Source organism: Manacus candei, unplaced genomic scaffold (assembly GCF_025592945.1).
Source record: "Manacus candei isolate 608988 ecotype Guabito, Panama unplaced genomic scaffold, ASM2559294v1 h1tg000082l, whole genome shotgun sequence".
NCBI lineage: Eukaryota > Metazoa > Chordata > Aves > Passeriformes > Pipridae > Manacus > Manacus candei.
The window spans coordinates 927,721-951,922 of record NW_026138130.1 but is presented as its reverse complement, the minus strand read 5'-3'; the positions used below and the strand labels follow the sequence as shown (position 1 = coordinate 951,922).

At 38.4% G+C, this 24,202-nt stretch overlaps 1 protein-coding gene and 2 long non-coding RNA genes across 4 annotated transcripts; 1 reads left to right on the top strand and 2 right to left on the bottom strand.

The window, feature by feature from the left end:
• Window positions 1–234: 234 nt before the first annotated feature.
• CCDC66 (coiled-coil domain containing 66) lies at window positions 235–24,077 on the top strand. 2 transcript variants are annotated; one of them, XM_051811542.1, is made up of 20 exons: window positions 235–338; window positions 1,377–1,441; window positions 3,625–3,647; window positions 4,216–4,636; window positions 5,472–5,607; window positions 5,773–5,876; window positions 6,854–6,978; window positions 7,780–7,956; window positions 8,750–8,881; window positions 11,476–11,732; window positions 12,095–12,179; window positions 12,972–13,133; window positions 14,507–14,654; window positions 14,975–15,097; window positions 16,373–16,851; window positions 17,787–17,824; window positions 18,083–18,372; window positions 18,801–18,922; window positions 22,844–22,927; window positions 23,627–24,077. In XM_051811542.1, the coding sequence occupies exons 1-19, from the start codon at window positions 328–330 to the stop codon at window positions 22,922–22,924; spliced, it is 2,979 nt and encodes a 992-aa protein (XP_051667502.1). In that variant the 5' UTR covers window positions 235–327; the 3' UTR covers window positions 22,925–22,927; window positions 23,627–24,077. The 2 variants fall into 2 exon arrangements, with proteins under 2 accessions (XP_051667502.1, XP_051667501.1); XM_051811541.1 differs by lacking the exon at window positions 23,627–24,077 and having other exon boundaries at window positions 22,844–23,583.
• Window positions 3,488–15,072, bottom strand: LOC127481840 (uncharacterized). The gene is made up of 4 exons (XR_007908343.1): window positions 14,965–15,072; window positions 13,732–13,971; window positions 9,409–10,136; window positions 3,488–3,636 (listed from the first exon to the last, which is right to left on the bottom strand). It is a non-coding gene; the product is annotated as an uncharacterized LOC127481840 (long non-coding RNA).
• LOC127481839 (uncharacterized) lies at window positions 18,299–20,909 on the bottom strand. Its single transcript, XR_007908342.1, has 4 exons — window positions 20,430–20,909; window positions 20,099–20,183; window positions 18,809–18,863; window positions 18,299–18,375 (listed from the first exon to the last, which is right to left on the bottom strand). It is a non-coding gene; the product is annotated as an uncharacterized LOC127481839 (long non-coding RNA).
• Window positions 24,078–24,202: the final 125 nt, after the last annotated feature.

Here is a 24,202-nt window from a genome sequence, read left to right as displayed (position 1 = left end):
CCCCGGCGGGGGTGTGCGGGGCTCCATCCCCCGGGATTCCCGGCCGCGAGGGATGTGCTGGACTCCATCCCCCGGGAGGAGGGCGCGGAGCTCCATCCCCGGGGCGCTCCCAGTCGCGGGAGGGGTGCGGGACTCCATCCCCCAGCGCTCCCGGCCCGGCCGCCCCGCAGTGCTCCAGGAGCCCATTGGCAAATCCCGCCCTCGGGAAGCCCAATCGCCGCCCGGCTCCTTCAGCGGGGCCGCGGCCGCGGATCACGGAGACGGGGACGGGGACGGGGCGGGCGATGCGCGGAGCTCCGCGCGGCTCCGCGGCCGCCGGGCACAGCCATGAACCTGGGGTAAGGAGGGAGCGGGGCTGGGCTGGGCTGGCAGCGGGAGGCGCTCCCGGTGCCCGGGCAGGGACGGCCCCAGCGCCGCTCGCCCGGCCGCCCCCGCGGAGCGCAGCGCGGCGGTGCCGCGTGGCCGAGGCACCGGGAGCGGGACAGAGCCGGGACTGACGGCCCGTCCCACGGGAGGGCCTCGGGAAGGGGTCTGGGAAGCGGTGGAGAGGGACGGGACATCGGGGACGGGACATTGGGACACCGCGGCTCGGCGGTGCGAGGGGGACGCGCACCCTCCGCGTCCCGCCGGGCGCGGCACAGAGCGGGGACGGGCTCGGCTTCGGGGCAGCGGCTCCGGTCACACCGCTCCGGGCTCCCGAGAAAGGTCCGTGCTCGCTGGATTGTTTATTTTTTATTATTTTTATTTTTTTAATGAAAGCTTGAAGATAAGTGTTATTTTGAACACTGATCTTCATAGTAGGGTTTCTCAACGCACGGAAGAAAAATGAGTGTTTGTGTACTTTGCCTAAGCACTGCCACGCTTTTGTCTTTTAATAAACCCTTCTAATAAAGCTTGTTCCATTTGGAAAGGTGGATTGTTGTGCCTGGAAGCACAATGAAGGGCTGTTACCAGCACACAGCCCCTCTTTGTGGTCGGTGCTGGCGTTGTGGGAGACCTGTTGAGTCTTTGTAGCACACAGTTTATATTGTAGGATGACGAAATTCTTGAGGCAGGCGTATTGCTCTGTATAACTATATTTTTATATATATATATTTATATATATATATATATATATATGTGAATGCCACCTTCAGCATCAACCTTTGCAACACCAAATCCAGTTTTTTCAGTAAAAATATACTCTCTTCAAGACAGGTTGATTTCTTTGTATTTAACTTCTCAAAACATTCAAAGCTTGGAGTGTGAAAGACCATCTGGACCAGCAGTAAATACTGGCTTGTAATTAAGTCCGATTGTCCTTGTTATTAATGTAATGATCTTACATTATCAGATTATTTAATATTTCAGATTCCATTCTCTCTTTCATTTTGCAGTGATGGACTGAAGCTTGAAACTGAAGTACTGGATGGAAAGCCTAGGCTAATTTTAGCTGCTTCTGGTATTTTTTTAATCATTTATCTCAAGTAATCTTTAAAGCTTCTTGAAGTTAAACCTAAGATCCAAGCAACACAAAGCACAGCTTTATTGAAATATTTTTCAGTTCAGGAAGAATGTTTGTGCATTATTATTTACAAGTCTTTTTACTCAGGACCTTGATTCTGAACAGTAGGTTGATAGTGAAGTTCTGAATAGTTTGTCCATTGTGAACAGGTGGCCAGTAGGCTTGCTTCTATTCATAAAAGTGCTATTGTGTATCAACTGGCATAATTGGATAATTTTTTTAACTTTATATCACATTACTTACCAGGGAAAAAAGAGGCCTAATAACTCTCTGCTTAATTTACACAGAATTACATCATTACAGTCATCTTTTACTTGAAAGCAGCTTCAGTATTTGGCAGCTGACATTTTTAATTTTCAGTAAGCAGTTTATTTAGGCCAAATCTTATTACTACTATCTGAAATAGACTTTTCCAGTATATGTTCATGATTAAATGTTAATAAATTCTGTTTTTGTGATTTGTCAGACATACATTTGCTGCTTTACAGCTACTTTCTGTAGCTGTTCTACATCGTCAGGATACAGAAATTCTCCATTTAATGCCCTTTAAATTATATTTCATTTTCTGCATTTACCAGACAGCTGTTTAATGAGGCTTTATGTGGTGTTTTGAGTCAGGAAGGAACATCAGTGTACTGGTAATAAACCCTGCAATACCTCTGAAACAGCAATGCTGCGGCTTTTGCTCTTTACAACCATCAGCAGCAGCATTGGCTGCATAGGGCCAGTGCATGTTCCAGAGTGCTCCAAGATAAAGCATTACCTTGGACTGTGAACTAGCCTTGAACAAGCACTCTTCTCCAGAAATTAACTTGGTTATGCACTGATATAAACAGCACTTGCTTGAGCAGAATGATGTCAAAAATTGCGTCAGATTGTATTAGTTCTGAATTTTGGTTTTCTGCACTGAGAGACACTGCTCACAGTCTTAGGGACTAAAGCAGGATTATTCTCCAGTAGCTTAAGCTGCTGCTGGAGACAGATGCTTCTCTCTTACACAGAAAAAAAAAAATCAAAGAAAATAACACATAAGCAGGACTTTGGAGTACCACATTATGCATCTCCCCACTGTGATGGGAAAAGACCCTATTTGCGTTTCTCCTTTTTACAGAGAAGTTGGGTTTGAACAGCACACAGAATCACACTTAATTTAATTTCTGAATAGCCAGAAAGAAGTCAAACAGTGACTTTTACCTACTCAGATGAGGGTTGAATGCTTGAGAACCCAGAGATGAAAACGGCCACAGAACACCTTTACTACTGGAACGTTACCGAGGTGGTTCAGGATTAAGTGCCTGTTCCTGCAGGACAACAGTTCAGCATACTCCCAAATTTTAAAGTGGTCATGTAGCTTGGAATCCCTTAATAGTGCTGTTTTGCAGACTTTAACAACAGTTCTCCAGTGTCTTCAGTTGTTAATGACAAAAAAAGGTACAGGTGCTACCAGTGCGAAATGATCAGCAGCCACTGCCAGAGCAGTAACTGCACTATGCTGCTGAAGAAGCCTTATTTCCAATAGATGTGTCCCAGTAAAATAATATCTCTACTACTTTCTCTCCCTTTGCATTATCTATATGTGCTGGATTTCTCAAGTACCACTTTCCCTCTATTATGATATCCTTTATTCCGAAGTATTATACTGAACATGGTACTTACTGTTATTTTTGAGACCACTACACCTCTATGCATCCTCTAGGATTTGGGTTAAAAGACTTAAGAGTGTTTCAGGGCATAGATGTGGGGAGCAATAATGGATGGCATCTCAGCAGTGGAGACATAACATCACGTAACCAGAGATAAAGCCATTACCACAGGGCTCTGAGGAATAATGAATAACAGGGGAGGGCCAGACTGGCACAATAATTTTATTAGATCTGTATAAAACTAGAAATAGTTACTGTAATATATCTAATATTTTTTTCCAACATACTTTTAAAGTGTGTATACTGAAATAAGTAAAAAAAGTAAAATAATCAGGGCAGATGTTACAGGCAAAGTATTTTCCCCTGACCTACAGACCCCAGATGAATATACCAGTTTACTGATTTCTCAAGCTTGTTTTTCAGGAGGAAGTTGTCATTAAATACTTCTTTCATATGTTTGTGTTTGTTTCCCAAAAGACAAATCAAAGCCTGCAATGAAGGTAAGTGGAAAAATTATTAGAATACGTAGATTAACTATTTAGTTCATTAACAGAGAAATTTGAGAATTCATTTGAACTACCTAAATACATGTAATCAATTATATTTATGAAAGAGAAATTTGTACTTATGGGTCCCTTATAACTTGAGATATTCTGTGATTTCTCAGGTTCACAATAGCAGTTAAAAAGGATGAATTCAAAGTTCTGTGACTATTTTTACCTTTGAAAAATGCTTTATTTTACTTGGCCAAGAAGTTAAAGCAGTACAGGGAATCATATAAATCAGAACTTTTAGAGACCTTAAAGGAATTCTGGTAAAATAGGGATCAGAAGTGTGTTTAAGTTCCAGTTTGATCCTATAGGTTGTCTCTGAGTAAACTGGAATGCAGTGGATTAGGGAAGGACAGAAAGCAGAAAAAGGCCCTAATACATAGGAAATAATTACAAGTGTCACCAAGGAAGAAAAATGACACTTATTGTACTTGTTGCTTCGATCTTGTTTTCATTTGTTACAAATACAATTTTATTTCCTTATTTAATATATGGGGAAATCTTTTTGCTTTAACAGATGGGGAATAAAGCCAGAACACCTAAACAGGCACTGAGAACAAGGCACGCTGGGCATGTCCTGAGGCCAACACAAAATGCTTGTATCAAGCAGGAAAATGTAGCAAAACCAAGGAGTGAATCAAGCTTATCAATGACAAAAGGTGAAAAACTGGAAGTTGCTAAACACTCGTCACATGAAGCCACAACTAAAGGTCCCTCTTTGATTTTCCAAAGAGATGGCACAAACAGATATCCTGATTCAGAGGATCCTAGTGTTGTTAAAAAAGCTAAACAGAAACCTCAAACCCCATCTGTATCAGGTGAAGACTTGACAAGTTTGGTGTGTTTAACACAAGAACAGCTCCAACAGATTCTGATGATTGTTAAAGAAGGAACTAGAAGCATCTCTGAGACTCATAATGAAAAGCAAGAGGAAATGGGTAAGATACCAGCTGTTGAATAAGTTCATTTCATGGAAACAGAGCAAAATGTGAAAGCTTAACTCAGAGTTGATAATTTATTTGCATTCTGTAGAGATGTTACTCTTGTATTCAATGGTCTCGGACAAAATACTGTTTGCTGTTATGGATGTGAAATTTTCTGTTACTGTTGGGAACCAAGCATTTGATAATTTTAACAGTAAAAACTAGGGATTGTTTGATAGTATTCCAGTACTTCATAAAGCAAACCAGCAAGCAGTTTTGGCAATATTTCATGCAAATTTTACATTGGGGTAGAAAACAAAGAATTGCACTGTATCACTGCCTCAGAGACAGCCCCTTCTGATTTGTGAAGAGTTCAGATCTTGCAATATGTCTCAAGAGCAGTGCTGCCATTTTCCTCTGGCCCAAAGATGTACATGTATCTTTTTGCCTAACTGTAAATATTACGGTTGAGGTTTTTTCCTCCCGATTCTTCTACTCAGAAGCATAAGAACTGTTGTGTTTCTTCCTGCATTGCACCCTTACTCCTGTTGGTGGGTCTGTGGAGAGGGTCAGCTCTTTGCCACCAAGAATAAGACACTGCAATTAAGTAGAGTCCCAAAGTCTGAGCCTTTAGCCAAGAATAAGCATTTACTGAAAGTCTGGCATTCTAAAAATACCCTGTGAAGTTCTAACTTACGTGTCTTAACTATATGAGCAGGGCTGAAAACACTATTGTTAAATAGAGTGGAGTTTGCAATTTTCTGCTGTTCTTGAAGTATTTTCTCAGTGCTGAAGAAAGTTTAGTGGTCATAAGTATATTTATTTTTTTATATATTTATGTTGTCCACAGCTACTAATGAGGCATCAGAGGAAAACGTTGTAACATCACTCCAAAAAGATTGTGAAGTTTCATCAGTTCCAGATGAAGGGAACTGTGATTCAAGCAGGAAACAAGAAGCACATCCACAGCCAGGACAGAAAGTTATGTAGGTAGATTTGTGTTATTATCTACAAAAATTGTGTCCCCAGTAAAGACTTGTATTAAGATTCTTAATAACATTAAGATTGTTTATAAATTTAAAAGTTACCTTTAAAATTAACAGATTAGCTTTTTAGGTAAAATTCTTTTATTCTTCCCTCCTTTTTTCTAGAAAGGATTCGTGGAAACCTGCTGACATATTTAGTACCTTGGGTGAAAGAGAAGGGGAGAAAGCCTTACTGGAATTTAAAAAGATCCAGTGGAAGAAGGAATTAGGTATTTATGATGTATAGAATATATTTTTGATCAGTTTTTATTACACTCAGGATACCACTTTATTACACTAAGGAATACCAAGAAACTTGGTACTCCTTATGCTCTTTTAAATTTACTTATAATCAGTGCATTTGCTACAAATTGAAAAGTGCATAATTTCATTGGTCTCCAAGAGAGATTAAGCATCTTGAATTTCAAAATTTTATGCAAAGATTATCAATAAATTCTGGCAAAAATGCATCTTTACCAATTAAACATTATCTCAAACAAATGCATTGTTATACTTCATATTTTAGGAGCTACTTCCCCGTGGTTTTGTCACATTCTGACAGCAGTTGATAGCCATTATCATCAACACATTCACTTGGATTTTAATGGGACAAGTGTCAGCCTAATGTACAAGCAGGACTGAAAGTATCAAAGTGCAATTTGAATTTAAAACAGTTTGCATTCCTGCCCCCTCACCAGGCAAGGAGAATCTCTGTAGAAAACGAAATCTGCTTAACATGTTTTAAAACTAAACCTTTTATGATTCACATAAAAAGTTGTGTTTTGTTTTCAGCTGGGATTTAGGCCATTTGGTTTCAGGGTTTAATTATGCATTTGTCAGTAGCTTCCATGTATAGCTCCACTGGTTTTAATAATGTTTTAGTAGTCCAAGACTGTAGAATAAAATTGAGAGAATTTATATGCTTGGTTAGTTTTCCCTTTTTTGCTGGGAAATAGTTAAGCCTTTGGTGTTTCCTTCTTCTAGAGGGACTCCCCAGTCACCTCTGCATCTCTGGGCAGTCTCAGCTGCCACTCTCTTAACAGCAAAGTCATGTTTGGGACTGGTTGGTCAGACAATGGTGACAACTCTTGTAGTCCATTTTACAGTCAAAATAGCAGGGTAGACATGCATTGATGCCTTTTTTTTTTTTTAACTGCTAAATGTTTGTATTAGGAACTCTTATTGGAGGTTTTGGGCTTTTTCTAAGATGAACAGGTAGCACTGAAGAAGAAACTGAAAGAAACCTTGGAGGGAGAGGTGGGATATTTCTGGGCAGAACCTGGCAATAATAAAACCCATAAAGAAAAAGTGGAAACAGCTGACCCAGGTCAGGTAAGGCTGTCCATAAACACAGAAGAGCACAGTTTCCATTGCTGCAGAACAATTTAACTTCTAATTCATACAAGGTTTTCTTTTCTGTACAAATCCAGTAGAATCCAATATCAGTGGTGACTTTAAGCTCTTTCCTGGCACGAAAAGCTGCAGCTCCCTGTTCCATACTTACCTGTAGCTCCAGTTTGTAGCTTTGCAACTTAAGATATTTGTAGCATGAACAACTCGTTCCTGTCCTTCTGTTTTGATTCCTGACTAAAAATATAAATGTTTTCTAGTTCTGTTTTGAGGAATAGTCTCAAATGTAATCCCTGGCTACATAATTATTTACATTGTTCATTTGAGCTCTCACGTAAGTTTGATTGTTTACATAATAATGAGCACAGCAATAGGACTTTTCTTCTGCCTTTTAAAAAGTCAGCTGTCACTCTGAAAACAGTGTTAGATAAATATAATATACTCAGATGAAACTTCTCCAGTAAAACTGATTGCTGTTAAACAGAAGTTAGGGCTGTATCTGCTGTCAGTTATTACAGCAAAAGCAAATTGCCCTTTTTTTGTGGCATATTCAGCATTCTTAGCAAAGTTACAACTGCCACATAAGAATTAGTTTCAATCAACATTAAGAAATTAATTAAGATGTACTGGATATGAGAGGCTTAGTTACAAGTTTTGGCTGAAGTTTTAATGAATAGCAGCTTCTAGGAGTATAATTTACTTGTCTATTTATGTTAAAGGCTATTTAATATAAACCAAACAGGTAAGCTAACTAAAGTCTTAAAATGATCATTTTCTTTGTAGACAGTGTTTCCAGCTGACTCAGTCAATGCCACTGAGGAAAACTGTGCCTGTACAGCTGCTTTAGCCACAGAGGCTGATGAAGTTGCACTGAATGTTTCAAGAGCTCCAGCTGGGCAGTCTTCTGATTTCAGTTCTTCTGACTTTCCAGCTGGCAGTTGCACAGCATTTGTTTTCAGGGTAAGATCTTAAATTGCATGCAGGGTTTTTTTTACTTATTTATGGACAACAAATGTTTGTCTCCAGTAGTTCTTTTAAACCAGAAGAATTCATTAGATCTTTCTGCTCTAAATAATTGTTCCTAAATGAACGTTTATCAAAATATCGATGTTTTGAAGACTGAGCATTTTCAGTCTTCAAATGTGGAGAACAGTACTAGAGGTGTGACATGAAGTATTAGTTACTTTTTAAGTATGTGTTGAAAAAATAGAGAAGTGGGAACCTATCGAAAATAAAAAATATTGATGGCAGAAGGTTCAAAAAGTAGGTTTTGGGTTGTGGCTAGTAGGCAGTGATTGAAAGTGGGTTTTTTCAGATGGCACTGGAAGTTCTCAGTGCCAGTGGAGTTTGTTAAATAATACAGACATCTTAAGAAGCAGAAACAGAAGAATGAAGATGATAAGTAATTTACTTGAGACAGATTACTGCTAATTAGATTGTGATGCTGAAACTACCTGGAACGCAGACTGAGCAGTGAACCATAGGAAGAAGGAAGGGATTTTTATTTACGATACATATAAGTAAGGTTTTCTAGAGTGACAAGCTGATGGTTCAAGTTAGAGTAATGTTCAAAGTTTGGCTTATTTAGCATCTTTCTAACAGCAGTCAGATACTTTATACAGTTACAAATTTACTTTTCCTGTGCTAGAGAAAAGCCCACTTAAGCTTACTAACTGAAAGCCAAGTCTTAATTACATGGCTAGACAAGGTACTGAATTTTTTGTACAAGGGACTAGCACTTATCTGATTTCAGGAAGCTGTGCCACAGGAACGACCTTTCAGTGCTTTGAAGCATGAGCAACAGAAGAAGTGGCTTGAAGAGTTGGACAAACAGAAGGAAGAAGCTAAACTACGAAAAATAGAAGAAAAACTTAATTTATCAAAGGTATCTGTGGTTTAGAGGGACTTTTTTGAATAAGAGAGGTTTTTCTCTACATGTTTGTTCTAAGAAATAAAAGATGAAATCACAGACCTAGTGAAGTGGCAACAAAGGCATCATTATGTGCAGCATGTCCATGTTTTCACTGTAAGGATGGACTTACTGAACATTCAGCCTGTAGCTGTTCCAGTATTTCGGTGGCAGAGAACAGACTGTGTCTGGTGTGGTGTTACAGTGCTTGCTGCAGAGATTAAGACAGGGATATTGCTTGCTTTTTTTTTTTTCTTTCCCACCATATGTAAAAGCACTAGAGTTTGGAAGGTGGTGTAGAGACAGTGACTATATAAAAAGAAATTTTGCATAGGTTACAAGAGATGAGAAAACAGGAGAAAAGTTATAGGCAAGTGCAGTGTGTCACACAGCTGTTTAAATCCTGTTTCTAGAAATATTATTTTAATACACATACACTCTCATGAAACCTTAAAAAAGTTAAAAACCATTTCTCCAGAAAGTATTGAAGAAAATAGCCTTACCTTGTTTACACTTTGGTTTTTCCAGGCTGTTGAATGTAGGTCTCCAACACTGGATCTAGAAGGAAAGTGTGGGCAAGGTAATTGCTTTGCAGGTGGAATACCTGAAGAGACTTTTAATACTGTCCCTATTGGCCAATGGGGTCAGTACTCCTAGAGTTTCTTTATATGGAAGCTGACTTCTTTCCTTTATCTGTTACTATCTTTATGGATTTTTTTTAAGATCAGCGGAATGCTCTGCATTCTTATACAGCCCCATACTGACACACTTTTCCAGAAATGTTGTTTTTTGAAATAAAAAAACATGCAGTGAGACTGTACTGCTGCTAGAATCCCAAATTACTGTCCACAGCTTTAACTCCAGGATTTTATCTTTCACCATACATGAGCTGTTTTCACATCTTGAGATGTTTTGTATTATTAGTGAACAAGAAGCTTGGTTACCAAAACTTGATGGATGTGAATTTTCATAGCCTGTGGCCTTCTGGATTACAAGGCTACAGTTTTTACTCCCAACTGAAGCATTTTACTGCAGTTATACCATTCCTAAACAGCAATTCATCATTTTAATGCCACAGCTTGTTATACTAGAATAGAACTTTCCTACCCACCCTCCCGAAGAACCCCTTGGTGCCCAGGTCGGTTGTGTACCTACCTACAGGCAACGCGAGTCTTGTCGTCCTCTTAGCTGTTGAAGGGATCAGGTTTCCTTTGTAAACTGAGTTTTGCAGCTGTGAAGGTTCCTTCATTAGTGCCTTGTTTTTAATGGATAGCTGTGCTGTGGGAGGAGGGTGCAGTTACCAGTGAGTAACTCCCCAGTACTTTCACTCCCAGCCTCCTGTCTGAAAGGAAGTTAATGAGCACTTAACCTCCTTTGCTTCAACACCTGTTTTTTCAGGTGTTGTCTTATACTCTGAACTCTTTTGCATATTGCAGCACAGACCCTCAAAAGAATAAAGTCGATTTTTCAACTGTCTGATCTGCTTCTATATCACAGTGTTCAAAGGGACAGGAGGAAGAGTAACTTGGATTTTTATTATTTGGACTATGATTTTCATGCTTCTTTTAAAAAATAGGTGTTAAACTTAGCTGACACAAGGGAATTTTTGTTTCAAGAAAGGACTCCCAGAAACTATATCAGATTACATAATTTTAGGTGTTTTCTTGCAGAATGCAAGTTTTAGGTAGTCATTCTCCAGTCCCTCCAGGGAAACAGTTCTTACAGTCAGAAGTGAAAACCTTCTCAGTAGCAAAACAACAGCCCCTTGGGTAAAAATCTTTTATTACTCATATATTGGAATGTCCCAGTTGCCAACACTGAGCCAAAAAGATAAGCCTGGGTAGTACAGAAGAGAGATTTACACCCAGTGTGTCACCTCTTCAGAAGTTTCAGGTACTTTGCTGGGATGGCACTAGTGGCTGCTGGGGGTGGAAGAGGTTTTTGAAGGAAGGCTTATTTTATAATAGGCATGTTTAGCTGAAAATTGGAAGCTGGAGATTAATATCTCTGCCCAAAGCACATTGATTCTGCTACTGTCCAGAATTAAAATGGAGGGTGTAAATGTAGGACAGTTTAAAAGAAGCCACTCGCTCTTGTTAGTAGAGAAGGAATAATGACACAGCAGGAGGAGAGTGAGGCAGGGCCGGTACTGACTTCTCTAACAAGCAGTGCCCAGTCCTGTTAGAAAAATCATGGGACAAAATAGTAATATAAATTGAAAAAACACTACCAAAAAGCCTGACCTTATGTTAATTTACTTTTTTATTTTTCAACACTTTTTCACTCTATAAATCTTGATGTTTGTTTTTTCTGAAAACGTAGTAGTGATGTTTTTGCTGACCAAATATGGATCAGCAGGGTAATTCCTGATCAGACTTGCATTTTAAGCAACAGACAGACTTGTTTTCCCATTTAAGGAATTAACTGCTGTCTGTATTGTAGCTCCCTAACAGAGCTTTTCTAATGTTCCTGTTGTACAAAATGTGTATTGTCTGTTTTGTGAAGCACACTTTACAGAAACAGTGTGATTGAGTGCTTTTCCTTTTTTTTGTTGCTTGATATTTATTTAGGCAGAAGAGCATGACAGATGGGCAATGCATTTTGATTCTTTTAAGAACCACCTTAATGCTAATGCACAACACCCCCTAAATGGAATGCACAAAAAGCAGCCTGAAAGTCTTTGCCTGTCACCTGACCCTAAGGAGCTGACTGCTTTTATTCACCCTTTTTCACCTGCAGCTTTAGGCAATAATCTCATGCCCTTAAAGGTGGGAAATGCAGAAAAAGCTGCTAAAAATGGTGCTTTGGAACAGAGTCAGAAAGTCAGGTGAGTGAGCTGTGTAAGGATAATCATCTTCCCAGCCAGTACATTTCTGATACCACCTCAGAAATTTAAAAAACAAAAACCAAAATTCTTTAAATCTCATCTTTGGATCTTATTTGGCTTTTGCTTTCTTCAGAAATACCTGTTGTTTCACTTGTGAAAGACTCAAGTGCTTCCATTGTTTCTTAATAACATTTACTGCAAATAACCTTACTTTGTTCCTTAGTAAAATGAATTCCATAATTATAAATTAATACAGTGGGATAACCTCAATATGAAAATGAAATCTAACTGATTTTAACAAAGAAAGGCTTTAGGGTTATTTTCCAATGATTAAAAACATTTACATGTTCCTTTGTTCTTAGTTTCCTCCGTTCAATGACGGCTCTCCTGGATCCTGCACAGATTGAAGAGAGAGACAGGAGGCGGCAGAAACAGTTAGAACATCAGGTAGACTTTTGTTTTAAAGTCTAACACTATTTTAATAAGAAGGAAGGATAAAAGGTAATGTCTCGTGAATAAAGCATGAGATTTAATACCAAAATCCAGGCAGGCACTTGACTTTTACGCTTTAGATTGCATGTACAGTTGTTTGCAGTATTTCATTCAGTCAGACTCTACAGTGTCCTTTCAATATTTGTAAGAGATGATTGCCTTTCTATAACTGAATTCTTGCCTCCAAAAATGTACAGTTCAGTCTTTAGAGCTCCAGTAGCTTTGTGTGCATTTTCCTGGTCTCCACTGTTGTGGAGAGGACTAATATTTACAGATTCCCACTCCATGAAGCTTTAGCTTTTTATGCACTTTACTGACATTTACATAACCTCTGTGGCTCTCTAACTGAATGTATATCTCCATGGTGGTGTCTCTAGCACCATGTAAAGAAGTCTCAGTTATAAATTTAAGAAGACTGTTCTGGTCAAACTGTTACTCTGCTAGATCAAACTCCTGGCTGACAGTACATACATAAGGTAAAAGTCAGACCTTCATTACTCTACAAGAAAAACAAAAGCGTTCTCTAAAACATTAAAAGCTCCTTTTTGTATCTCAGTATTGCAAAATGCTCGATGGGGCTGGTGGTTTTCCAAAAACAAAGCCAAAAGTGTTTGAAATAAATTGTCTTGATTTTTCTTTTTGCCATTTGTCCAAATCCAATTATTATATACATATATGAAAGTATATGAATAAATAGCTTATAATGCCTCAACATGGTATTTTTCCTTTTTTTTCTGGTGCTGCTAGAAAGCAATAATGGCCCAGGTGGAAGAAAAACGGAAGAAGAAACAACTTGAGGAAGAGAAGAGAAAATGGGAGGAACAACAGGAAGAACTGCGCCTGGCACGAGAAAAAGAACAACTGCAGAAACAGTTTGAAGAAGAAATGCTGAAACAAAAACAAAAGGAGGTGGGGTTTTGCATTATCTTTAGTGCAGATAGTCAGTAGTATGACTGAGCTTTGAGGAAAATGGTTCTTGTTCCTCACCTTCAAAACTGTGTCACTTCATCATTTTGAAAATGAAAACTCTCTGAAATTTAGACATTTGAAATCAAAATCTGTTTCCTCAACTGATAAACTTATGACACCTTACAAGCATAAGGCAACTTACTTTTTCTGAACAAGGGCCTTTTCAGGAAGAGAAATTATAAGAACTAGCAAAAAGGGAAATGTAGTTCTAAATAATGCAGAAACATCCATTGTAAAATGCAAATTTTAAATCAAAAAATACCACAGAGTATGTGATGCAATTATTGTTATTGGTAACTCGATGCTTTTAAGATACTTCAATACCATGAAGTTCATCTGACTGAATGTGCTTTCAGTCTGAATTAAAGACTTCTTAGAATATAGTCAGGAAAAGTAATTTTAAAAGTCATTCATGTTCTACAGCTTTCCCCTCTGTAGCTATTGCTGAACTTTACATACTGCTCTCATATAAAAGTTAAACCAAAGGTACCTTCTGACCTTTGGCAAGTACAAATTTTGCATTTGTATATGTTCTTACCTCTGTAGAAGGTTAAAAGCTTCGTCTGATGTTTCATTCTTCCTTTTGCCACAGTAGCAGCTATTACAGTTAGTTTCCTGTTTGGAACAGCAGCAGATTCCATAGTGTCACTGCTCCAAAACCTGCAGACATGTGGATCCCTGATTCCAGGGACTGGTAAAACACAGGGAAAGTCATCCTTGCCTGTAACTGCTCAGCTCCTTCAAAACATGTTACACAACCAGTTGTTGTTCTTTCCACCTGCAAATGCAGTAGGAAGTGAGGATGAGATGGGAATAACTGTTTGGAAATGAGATTTTTCCCTGGCCTTGTCTTCTGCAGTTGAACCCACTGAGTCTGGAAACTGTAACCCCCTCACATTTGTTAGGGAGTTTTTACTGTCTCCTGTGGAAGTAGGACGAAGGTGGGTTTATTATTTTTATTTAGGCTTCTTTCATTTCATTAAACCACATGATACAGGAAGCCACAAACTGCTGACATCAGATGGCTTCTAGAAAAAGATTAATTTATTAGAAAGGAAATAAATATCCAAATAACTTGTAGGATCTAAATGCTCACTTTTCTGTGCTAGGATTGAACAACCTTCATTAGTACAGCAGAGGTTCTGAATTTACATATTGCATTTACTCAACTACTTTTAGTTTTGGGGAAAAAAAAACATTTTCCCAAAGTAACAATATATGTAAACCTCAAGGATTACATGGGGATTAAATAATCCTATTAATTTTATTCTCAAAATAAATGATCACATATTTGCCTTTTTTTTTTTTTTAAGGAACTCGCAACTCTTAAAACCAAAGAGCTCTATCAGACAATGGAGAAAGCTCAGGAATTAGCCCAGAGATTAAAACAAGAACAGCACATTCCAGACGTGGCTCAGAAGGCACATGACATTTCCAAAGTTCAGAACAATCCTGGTGGTGGCAAGTACAAGCCTTCTCCTACTCAGTTTGCCTGTTCTTTGGGGTTTGAAAGCAAGTTGTTTCTGGGTTGGGGTTTTTTTGGGTTTGTTTCTCTGTCTGCATTTGGGTCAGAAATGGCTCTTTCACAAATCAAGATTCATTACAATTTATTTACCTTCCAAATAAATACAAGTGTTGACTGCTATGGTGAATATTGTATTTGAGTAAGTGTCAGGTGCTGTATTACATAAAGAAACACCACCATTGTCGGGTAACTCAACGGCACAGTTTAAACTGAACATATGTCACTAAATGGAACAATTTTACTTACAACTTTTTAGGTGATACGCAGTGTGAAAGTTGTCATTCTGGCATTTCACATCAAAGTAACAATTTTTGTGATGATGTCCAGAGCCACAGTGAGCAGCAGGTCTCTCCTCGGAAGGACACCGCTGTACAGACAGGTACGACCGATGGCTCTGAGGTACCTCAGCAAAGGCAGAGGCAGCAGATTTGTGACATCACTGTGAGCCAGAATGGAATAAAACTAGAAGGAAATACTTGCACAGACATAGGCATGTTGGTATATTAGAGTGTATCACTTTATTCTTCTAAAGAAATTATATATTTGTATAGTTGGTACTTACCGGTTACAGATTCAAATCACGCAGTCTGGAATACAGGGTTGACTTAGAGTCACAAGCCACATAGGCCCAAATTTATTAAGGCATTTAAACATGTATTTGTAGTATTCTTCAGTGTGAATGTTCCCAGGTTTATGTAATATGTTTTGGTGTCGAGCAGGGCTGAGGTTTTCCTAATGTGTCCTTGAATATATTGGCGGAATCATTGTCAATAATTCTGGAACTAGAAAACTCATTAGAAAATGAGAGCTTACATTCAGATGTTTAGAAAATGTTTACATTCTTGCTAAATACCCAGAGAGAATTGTAGGTCCATCTAGACAGAACATATTCCAGTCTTCATCTTCTTGGTTTTGTATCACACTGTTAAAAAACCCAGCTCCAAGTTAGTCTGCATTTTTTAAATGTTCTAGATGAGGTGTGAATGAGCAAATTCAGTGGAAACTTCCAGTCATTTTATGTATGCCTTGTATGTAGAACTGTATTAGCTTGTCACTTGGGAAGTGCAAGCTTTATTTTATTCCTGCTTGCCAAAGCACCAACATAATATTTTTGGTTTTGACAGTGCTGGTAGAAATTTTACTGTGAATTTGGACAGTTTACAAATTAAATAATGTTTTTGTGAATGCCTCTTAGTAAAGAAAAAAGCTGGATTGTTAATAATTTAAAAATAGAACAAATCATTTCCACTGGACAACAAGGATTAGGAAAGTTAATTATTCCCAGTAGTGCTGTATGACCAAACCATGGGCATGCTGGAAAACTATACAGAAGCTGTGTTTTGCTCTTTACTTTTGGGTACCATGACAGAAGTAGAATTCTACATTTTAAAAGAATGTTGTTTCATTTTACATAAATTTTCTTTTACAGTGACTTGATTTTGTTCTCCAGTCTTTTGGGGTTTTCCCCTTCCTTACTAGGTTTGCTTCTATGGTGCTACCTGTCTTCCACATTAAAAAAGAATAAAAAAGCTTTATAAAAAACTGTAACAGTCATTTTTGAATAAAATCATAATCGTAGATTGATATGCATACAAAAGTCAATCAAGTAATTTGAATAGCTTAGAGTTACAATACAATTTATTTTTTTTTTTAGATTACTTTAATACTTCAGCATACACTGAGTCAGCTGAGGAAAGAACTGTGCACTGCGAATCACCTGATATTTCTATAGAATATAAAGAAACCTCTAACAGCAAAAAATACCAGAAGGAAATGCAGTATATAGATAAAAATAAAATATCAGGAAAAGAGACTGGTGGCACTTACAGTGACCTATATGACCAATATGCCAGAAAAGAAAGACAAATTAAATCTTCAGAAAAATACAGCAAAAGACCTGACTGGAACATAAACAAGCCTGGGAAAAGATACATTCCAGCATCAGAAAGATACCCTAAACAACTACAAAAACAAAGGGAAGAAAACAAAGTGAGGCGACAAATGGAGCTGCTTCAGCTGATGGAAAGAAACACCCCCGGGCACCTCTGGGCAAGGAAGGGGGGGTGTTTGGACAGGTCTCCCTCACCTCGGGAAGAAATAGCTGTGAGGAATAAGGGGCACAGAGGCAGGAAGGTGGGTAACTGCTTGGGCTTTAACAACAGTGAGACTCTTGTTCCATAGTTTTACCTGGGTGGGAGTTCAGTTCTGTAACTGAAGCATTGCAATCTGCCTGCTGCTGTCCTTTGTATTAAAACCCTTATTTTGTTCATCATGAGCAGAAGAATATATTTGAATTTTGTGAATTAGATTTTACTGTTATTTCAGTCTCCAAAGTGTTGATTCCTTTTCATTTATTCACTACCACTGATCCATTATGTGAATAGGGAGCTTGATTGCAAGCAGAGTGCAGGCCAGCACTGACCTGCTCTTTTGTGTGCAGTCATTATGTTGTGGTGGTGGGTGAGGTACCTGCTCCAGAAAACAGTGTTTACTTCTGCAGAGAATATGGATTACTGAGGATGTACTCTCTTGTCACAGAAATGCATCCTTCTTAGTGGAATCATTTTCCATTTGCAATAAGCATGTATCAGTATAGCTTGTGGCTGGGAAAAAAAAATTGTTTAAAGAAAATACTATCAAATACTATCATGCCTTCTGTGTCTCTCCCCCTTGCTCACTGTCTGTATGCATAAACACCTCAGTTTCTAACACCTTCAAATAGAAAAAACCTGGACCTCTCCTTTAATAATCATTGCCTTGGGTTGAACCTTTCAGTTTATAAATGCAGCTTTCCAAGGACATAGAAATATTTATATAGTATTTTTGAGTGCTTAGAGCTGCCAAAGACATAGAAAATGGAAGAAAATCTTCCTATAATCTGCTTAATTTAGTTCATAGACACTGCAAGTCTCTTTAATGCAAATCTTTGATAAATACCTTTCTGCTGAACCCAGGTCAAATAGTCCTTTTGGAATTTCAAAACAAACTCATTTTGAAAAATCAAAGCTTTTAATGTAAAAACGTGGAGATTTTTGGTTTTACTTTTGACTTTGCTTTCTTTCTCCTAGGAAGAACAATTTTATAAGAATCACTTGAATGAAGAAAGGTACGTCAATATTCCGCATTAATAAAATTAATCCATTAATAGTGAAATACATTTGCTTTTCTTTCCTGACTTTTTAGATGTATCTAATTGTCTACTATTAAAAATACACATGACCAGACAGACTGCAATTATAAAAGCAGAGTAAATGAACAAAAAGTCCTGTCCTCTGAGGATTCCTTGCCTCTGCTAGTTGAGAAAATTTCATTACATTACTTAAGTATTGTTTGGGCTTTTCTTAACTGCAGTTGTTTCATACAGATCCGAATCACCACCTGTCCCAGCGGTTAAGAACAGGTTACTCCAAGTACAACAGAGACAGATCCACGCTTCTAATTTCCTGGTGCATAACAACAGTAGCAGAAGAGAGAAAAGCATCAAGGCAGATGCTGAGCAGAGGAGCTCCCCCCCTGCTCCAGTCCCCGAGGCTGGAAGGCCTCCCTCGGCCCAGTTCATCCCGTACGTCCGAACTAACGAAGTGTATTATCTCGATCCAGAGGCACCAGTGACCAGACCTTCAACACACGACCCACAGTATCGACAGTTCCATGGTACTGAAATGGTTTGTGTAGAAGAGATGTTACAGTGCTACAGTTTTATCCAATTTTATGTCTGTTTTTACAGAATTTTGTAGTAATCCATGTGGGTCACAGCCCTGCACACAAAGGCTGTGCAACCAAATGATACTCTCTGTTAACCCAACAAAGCAACCACAACAAATGTTTAAAAAAAGCAACCAAAAGAATATTTGATCTCTCTTTTTTGGCTGTTTACCTTTAATGAAGCATGATTGCACTTCTCTGGCATTACTGTATATAGATTGGGCTTTAAGAATCTAAGTGTTGTTTAACTTTAAAACAGTGATTATAATCTTGATAGCAACCAAAACCTGATTTTCACAAACTGTGAAAACTTACTGCTTCAAAATTAAAATTAATAAAGGGTATTGTTAACTGATTTGATGTATGTTTACTTCTAGATTCTTACCAGATGCCACGACAGATTTTTAGCTCAGATCACGTTAGAGATCCTCTTCTAAATCCTGATGTAGTTAGAGAGAGACAACAAGCGATTCTCAAAGGATTGTCAAAATTACGCCAGGTAAGCAACAACTTAGTGGATAAACATGCATATATACTTAAGTAAAAATGAATATAGCAAAACTATTATATATCATAATCTTTGTGATAAACAAAGCCTCGAGTTTCTATAAGTTTTTGAATAAGAGTTTATTATATGGTAAAAGCAAGCAGCCGGCTGGGTGACAGAAATGGGGACAAATTTCCCAAATCTGCACACACACTACAGTGTACATTTGGGATTTATCTCAGCTACTTCATGCGTATTAATTATATCATATACATATACATTTTACAGTTTTTTGCTAAGCATTTAATATATGGGTTTTCTTACAGCTAAAGCTAAATGGTTATCTCTACAACCGGTCATAATTCAGGCATTCTTGGACAAACAGGCGCCTAAAGATTTAAAGTTCTACCATATTTTATTCTTAGGATAGTAGGGAGGGTTTAGGGCTCCTTGACCTTGTAAGGGTCTGGTTTATTTCTTTATTGGGGGTAATTAAGTTTTACAATCTGTTTGTTTTATTTTGATGTAATCACCCATTTGTTTCACAAATCTCAATTATTTATCACAATCTTTAATTCATTTTCCGTCATATAATTTATGTCTTGGGTCCTGTCCTCTACTTTTGTTGCCTCTTAGTAAGTTTACTTTTCACATGTTGCCTTCCACTTTTGGACAGTCCTTACAGTCACACCATGGGCTCCTTAGTCCTTAGATTAGCTATGAAGCAGTGGAGTGCCTGAGAAAACCTGAAATCAAAAGAAATGGCTTTGTTTCCATAGTTAGGGTTGTCTGTAGTAAGAGTGTATGAATTTCAAAAGAAAGTGTTTTAACACAGCACTAGAACCTTGTCAATGAAGTTTCCCTTCTGTAGTTCCTGTGTGAGTGAGTCTCAACAGAGCAGTGGGGCTGGTGCAGAAGGGTTGTCAGTCCTAGAAAAATCCTGTATATTTGCAAAGTGGAAGTGTAAACACAAAATCCTTCCAAGACAGCGATTTGTTAGCATGTAAAAAGAAAATTCAGGGTTTGTCAATCAGCCAGATTTTCTGAAAATAAAATTAGTTCAATATTACAGACACACGAACTCCTGAGACAAAAGCCTGTGTGTGTTTGTATATGTTGTTCTCTTTGTAGTTAAGTTACTGGTAATGGTATCGAGTTACTAAAACACCAGTGAATTTGATACTCCACCTGTTGGCAACAAGGTGTGGCCCACAGCAGGTCTGGACATGAACACGAGCTGTTCTCTTTTGTGCTTCTAAATGGTCTGACAGGGCTGCAAGACAAAAAAACACATTTACTTTAGATCTGGTTTGGTTCTTGAAGAACACTGAAGATAAACATCTGTCAGTCCCTTCCCTTGCTTTTTGAATGGCTCCATTCTAAAAGTACTTTCTTGCTAGCAGCAGTATTTATTTTCCTCTTCCTTGAGGGAGGAAAATTTCATAAATAATTAAAGGAAAGAAAATCTGACAGACTGAAGTACACCAAAATTACAGTAGTTATTGATTACCTGGCTTACCTGTTGTGCTTTAGCAAGACAGAAGTACTGCCATGCACAGGTGGTGTATCAGCTGCAGGTAAATTCCTTGTGCAAAGGAAGAGTCATAACACACCCCAGCTGAGGAAGAAAAGTTGTGACCCAAGAACATTGAAAAGCTGCCTGTTTCCAACAGCTCCCAGATGGGCTGGACTGGATCTGGTCTTCCCCAATGCTCATTAACATTTTTGTTAAATATCTACAGTTGTTAAGTATTTTGTATTCAGGCTTCATTTGCCAGTGGCATTTTGATTAAGAGTGAAGCCACATTCAAAGCACAATTTGATCCTTCTGCTTGCTGAGGTGAACAAAAGGTGTGGATATTTAAAGAGGTTTACATTTTTGATGCATAGTAAATATTCAAGTCTTAACAGTGGCTAAAAAGTAATGGTAAGGTTAGTCTTTCAGTGGATCTTGGTTCTGCAAGAGAGTTAATCTAAAACATGTGGAGTTCTTTTTTAAATATACCCTGCCAGCTGCAGAATGCATTTAGGACATGAACTGTTGAACTTCAGTATATTTGTATATCTAAGTATTGTGTACTCTTGCAGATGACACCTGTTTTGCATCATTTATTTCACTGAGAAAGAATGAGTAGTGCAGTATTTTGTCTGAAATACAATTTAGACAACGAGCAGAGTTTTGTTTCAGAAGATGATTAGTCTTGGGTTTTGTATTTATATATACATATATATAGTGGATTGATAGTTTCAGAATATATACATATGTATATATATATATTCACAACATATTTGACCATTCTTTAGCATTCTTTTGTCTGGGAAAATTCACAGAATATTTGACCAGTCTTTAGGCCTTGCACTCCACACCCAGCCCAAGTGATGGATAATTACAGTTGGGCTGTTGCAGTAACAGCCCAGAGGAACTGAAGACACCAGGGAAAACAGGAGGCCTTCCCCTGCCAAAGGGAGGGTGTCTTGCTGCATTCATTACAAGACAGCAAGTCTCTGCCTATGTCAGGTGACAGCAGTAATAGGAAAAAGCAACAGCCTTAATTTTCCTCACTGAAATCGAAAATCGGTGGATAAGCCCAGCAAAGCGAACTATTTGTGAAAAAGAAGGGCCAAAGTTTAAGAAAAAGAGAACACCCCCCACACCAGGTCAGTACATACCAGAGCACCTTAATGTTCCTAAGGCAATAAAGGCACTTCAGCAGCCTGTAGTCCACGATGGCCAGCACTGGGCTGAGAGGACAGAGCTCACTGCTGGTCCCTCTGTAAACATTGCCCATTACTGTGCTCCAGGTCCTTCTATTACCTCTGCAGACCAAGTGATAAACATTGAACTGTCAGCTTTCAATGTTACTTGTTTCTCAGCTCTTGCTTTATTTAGGGCAGTTCATTTTATGAGTTGTTTTTGTAACGTGCTACTAAATGCAAGAAACTAATTATTAGAAGTAATTATTGACACAGGGACTGAAAGCTGCACTGACCCATTAACAATAATAGCACATACTGTTGATTAATTAGGAAGCAATTCATCAAGGGATTGAAAGTAGGCACCTGCTGCCTTTCAAGGATCCCAAGTTAAGTCTAACAGGCTGCTCTGCTTCCATGCCACAGGAATACGTGTCTAAATTCTTGTAGTACCCACTGCCTTGCATCAGGTCTGTGCTGAGCTGTGCCAGCAGCCTGTAACCCTTATCTTTGAGAAAGCTCTTGTAACTGTGAGAAAAATACTATTTTTTTTTAAGTTCCTTGCTACCAAATTATTTCTGACAGGTCTAAAATAGAAGAAGACCAAGGTGCCAGATCTTGTTAATTACAGTAAACAGACATTTTAAATTTATGAACATACTTGCCATACCTTATCATGTGGTACTTAAAAGACAACGGTACACTTCTAGGAGGTTTTTTTCTTATGGATTTTTTCCTTCCTCAGTACTTAGAAGAGCCATTAGCAAAGCAGGACCCCTGAACCTTTTGACAGTAAATATGTGTATATATCCTGAAATGTCTGACACTGGTCTGGTACAAATGGCAATGCTGCCCTTGATCTTAAGTATCACTTATGTTGAGACTAAAAGCTGATACCCATCAAGGTTTGGGGTTCAGCTTCATACAAGAATACAGTAGAACATGTGAATGCAGAGACAGTACACAAAGGAGTGAGCTTCAATTATATACAGTGAAGTCCTTTTTCCCTCTGCATGGTCATCCCTGGAAACTGGACTGGCTTCCACTCCAGTCACACTTCAAGTCTTTTGCAAAGTCTCCTCTGCACAGAGAGTTTGTACTGCTTTTTCTGAAGTTGGGTACTTAAAAAGTATTGAGCCTCAACAGGTAAATTGTTTTCAGGTATGAAACAGTGACACGTCATTAGTTCAGGCTGTGTGAGGAGGACAGAACACTCACCTTGTATTTGATGTATTCCAGGGCCTCCTGCAGAAGCAGAAGGAGTTGGAGAACACTCTGATTCCCACTGTAGCTCAAGAGAACTTCATTCCGCCATTTTGAGAGGTACATGTGAATGTCCTGAATTCTTAAAATGTAAATGCACAGCACTTTGCTACTGTAATAATTATGAACCATCTCTAGCTTTTTTTATGAAATTTAAATTATGAGAATTTTGATAGATTACAGGGTCACATTTTTATATTGAAGGTACATTAAACTAATGGTGGTGTGTCTGTTCAGAATGGTCTTCAAGATGTGAATTTAATATAAACCACCAAAACGCAGAAGAAAACTGTTACATGGGGTTTTGTAGAACTCAAGTGTGTGTATTTTGATAAATAAAAAGATTAAGATGTATGAATGGCTTGGGTGGTCTTTGTTAGTATTTTTAACTGTAAAATACTGCCTGTACTTAAATATTCAGCCACCTTTTAGGCTGATACAGTGAATACAAGGGAGTTCTTTTTTCTAAAATGGTTATTTATTTGCCATGTTTTGGGGGAGGGTAACAACTATAGTCTGGTACTGGTTTGTTCTTAATTTGAATAAGTAAGTCAGTCACCTCTTAACAGAGGGAAAGATTCAAGTTTAGGGAAAAGTCTATGGCTTTTGTTTGTTCATTTTTTAAAAGCTGCCCTTTTTTAACCAATAATCTTTATCCCAACTAATTTTGTGAGTTTAGAAAAATGTAGTTTAAACACTATCATCTGGTACCAAACAGCACATTCTGCACAAAAGCACTAAAATCAAATTACAAACCAGGAAAAGCCCCCAGAGGCCTTTGAACAACCTGAAGACAAGCAATAGAGACAAGAGTCTCTGTAAAACCAGCAATACAGTAAAAGGGTCGACTCCAAAGGGTCCGACAAGGGTCATCTGGAGACTCCACAGCTGCTGCCTTCCAGAAACCTGAGTCAGAGATGATGGACAAAATGAGGCAATTAAGAGAGATGGGGGGGGTGGGGGCAGGGGGAGTTTACAACTCACCAGATGTGAAATGAAAAAAGACTGAATTAAGAAACAAATAAAACTCTTATGCCAATGCTTGTTCACAAAACAAATAACAAACCAAAACCAAAACACCCCTGAAAGCCCCAGGAATCATTAAGCTGAAGTGGGAGAGGATCGAGGTTTTACAATGCAGATTGAACTCCCACAGTCATTAAAGGCAGGTTTGTCCTCCTCTCATTACAGTAATTACAATGGCCAGATAAAAGCTATAAGGACACCAATGGTGCCCAATAACACTGACAATTCTGTGCATGAAGCCAAGTGTTGGTGTTTCTCCCATACTTTGCAAACAACAAAAATACCACAGACAATGCAAGGTGTTAGCAA

What these genes read in the sequence shown, in the direction of transcription:
- CCDC66 (XM_051811542.1), top strand. An exon ending in TCAGAACAATCCTGGTGGTG is followed by an intron (nt 14,655 to 14,974) that starts GCAAGTACAAGC and finishes ACAACTTTTTAG; the next exon opens with GTGATACGCAGTGTGAAAGT. An exon ending in ACAGTATCGACAGTTCCATG is followed by an intron (nt 18,373 to 18,800) that starts GTACTGAAATGG and finishes GTTTACTTCTAG; the next exon opens with ATTCTTACCAGATGCCACGA.